This window comes from Alosa alosa, chromosome 8 (assembly GCF_017589495.1).
Source record: "Alosa alosa isolate M-15738 ecotype Scorff River chromosome 8, AALO_Geno_1.1, whole genome shotgun sequence".
Classification (NCBI taxonomy): domain Eukaryota; kingdom Metazoa; phylum Chordata; class Actinopteri; order Clupeiformes; family Clupeidae; genus Alosa; species Alosa alosa.
The window spans coordinates 35,847,529-35,850,028 of NC_063196.1; the positions used below are offsets into that span (position 1 = coordinate 35,847,529).

The window sequence follows — 2,500 nt, forward strand, 5'->3', positions numbered from 1 at the left end:
TCATGACACTATTTGGCTGATATCTTCCACTACATTCACAATGTAGCGTGCGACAAAAGGATATGATATCGTAAGGAGATGATATCGTAAGAAGATGATATCTTAATACGTGTGCGAGGGAAGGAGATGATATCATAAGACACGTGCGAGAGAAGGAGATGATTTTGTAACTGATGATATTGTGACTTTATTTATTAGGGGGCGCAGTGGCACAAGTCCGGCTCCAGGGGGTGCAATGGCATGGGGTCCAGGTTACCACGGAGACGCAGGTTTCTGTACTGTATAAAGAAAGGCAAAAAAAAAATATACTAAACAAATGAATACAAGACACTTCATAGGATCATAGCAAAGCAAAAAAATATATATATACTAAAACAAATGAATACAAGACCACTTCATCGGATCATAGCAAAGCAAAAAAAATATATATATACTAAACAAATGAATACAAGACCACTTCATAGGATCATAGCAAACATGTGTAGTCCAATTGTCTGTATGAATACATCTCTGGTGTGTGTGTGTGTGTGTGTGTGTACTGCAGGTGCTACAGAACAATGGACAGATCTCCATCTCCAGCCTGAGCAGAAAGTCTGATGATGTCATCAGCCACTCAGAGGATAACACACTTGCTGAGGGTAAGTGTGTGTATGTGTGAATGTGTGTGAGTGTGTGTGTCACACTTTAAGTCACACTTTTTTTCATAGTTTGGCTGGTCCTGCGACTTATAGTCAGGTGTGACTTATATATCAATATATAATTGAACATGTTGTTAACTCATTGAATGCCGCGCTGTTTTTGGAAGCTTTGGCCCAGAGTGCCAGCAATCTTGATCATTGTTGACGATATTTGTAGAGCCACAGCCTATTCTATGTTATAGCTATGGACACATACTATGGCTTGTTTGAAGAGTGAGACTTTAAGCTCTCAGTGGGTACAAACGTTTATTTCTACATGCCTCTGTTCCTAAGAAATCCCAAGCTAAACAGTGGCTAGTTTTCATCAAAATCCCTGTTTATTTCTAGAAATGGAAGTCTTAGTGTCTTTGATGAAATATGAAGTGTTGCCTGTAAAGTTTCGGGAAGTGACCCTATAAGCGAGACCTGGTGAGACTGCCACCTAGTGATAAACCCACGAAAATGGCCTGGTTTGACCTGGCGTGCATGTCACTGATTCAACCCAAAGTGGCAACCATCAAAAGCAGAGTTTTAAGATTTAATGTCCAGATAAAATGTCCAGATTGTCGTTTTCATGAGTTTCGATCATCATCTATTTCATTTTCCATTCGTCACACAGTTCCCAAAATCACATATAAGGTGTGTGTCAGTGTCTAGTTTAAAAATTAAAAAAAGCTAAAAACTTAATATTACGTTTTTGCACTCAACGCATGGGAAGGAAAAACATAATATTAAGTTTTTGGCACTCAATGAGTTAAGTTAATTCATACTGACTGACAAGAACCAAGGAGTAAACATTACCGTCTACAGCCTGGAGAGGGCGCTCTAGATATTTTAAAACACCTTTTCATCTTTTTTCCTCTCTCGCTCTCCCGAGCATTTGCTCTGCTGCCGGCTTGTGCCTCCACATCGCCCATAATGCATTGCATTCTCCACACACACACACACACACACACATGCAGACATACTCACGTGGCATTGCATTCTCCACAGTTTTAGCGACATTTTCATGTACCACCTCTGCTGAAAAAACCAGCCTGACCAGCTTAAGGTGGTTTGCTGTTTGACCAGCTTGTTGACCATCTTGTTAACTCATTGAATGCCAGGCTGTTTTCGGAAGCTTTGTCCTAGAGTGCCAGCAATCTAGACCATTGTTGATGATTTTTGTACAGCCACAGCATATTCTGTGTTATAGCTATGAACACATACAATGGCTACGTTTAAAGGTGAGACTTTAAGCTCTCAGTGGAGTGCAAACCGTGTATTTCTACTGCGCCTCTGTTCCTGAAATCCCAAGCTAAACGGTGGCTAGTTTTCATCAAAATCCTGTTTTGTTTTTCTAGAAATGGAGATATACTAACGTCTTTCATGAAATATGAAGTGTTGCCTGTAAACTTTCGGGGAAGTGATCAGCAAGACCAGGCTGAGACTGCCACCTAGTGATAGACCCACGAAAATGGCCTGGTTTTGAGATGGCGTGCATCGTCACTGATTAAACCTAAAGCGTTATGATAAAATGTCAGATAAAATGTCCAGATTGTGCGTTTTCATGAGTTTTCGATCGTCATATATTTCATTTCCATTCATCACAGAGTTCCCAAAATCACATATAAGGTGTGTTAGAGTTTAGTTTAAGTAAAAAAAAAAAGCTAAAAAGCGTAATATTAAGTTTTTGGCACTCAACACATGGGAAGGAAATACATAATATTACGTTTTTGGCACTCAATGAGTTAACCAGCTTGTTTGACCACCCTGTGACCTGCTAGACCAGCAAAACCACCCTGTGACCGGTTGACCTGCTAGACCTGCTTGACCACCTAGAC

At 40.2% G+C, this 2,500-nt stretch overlaps 1 protein-coding gene across 1 annotated transcript in view; it reads left to right on the forward strand.

Annotated features, from left to right (window-relative positions):
- Positions 1-2,500, forward strand: part of akap12b (A kinase (PRKA) anchor protein 12b) — a 75,261-nt gene that overhangs the window by 34,052 nt on the left and 38,709 nt on the right. The window contains 1 exon segment of the mRNA XM_048249740.1: positions 545-638. Within this exon segment, the coding sequence (XP_048105697.1) occupies positions 545-638 (94 nt within the window).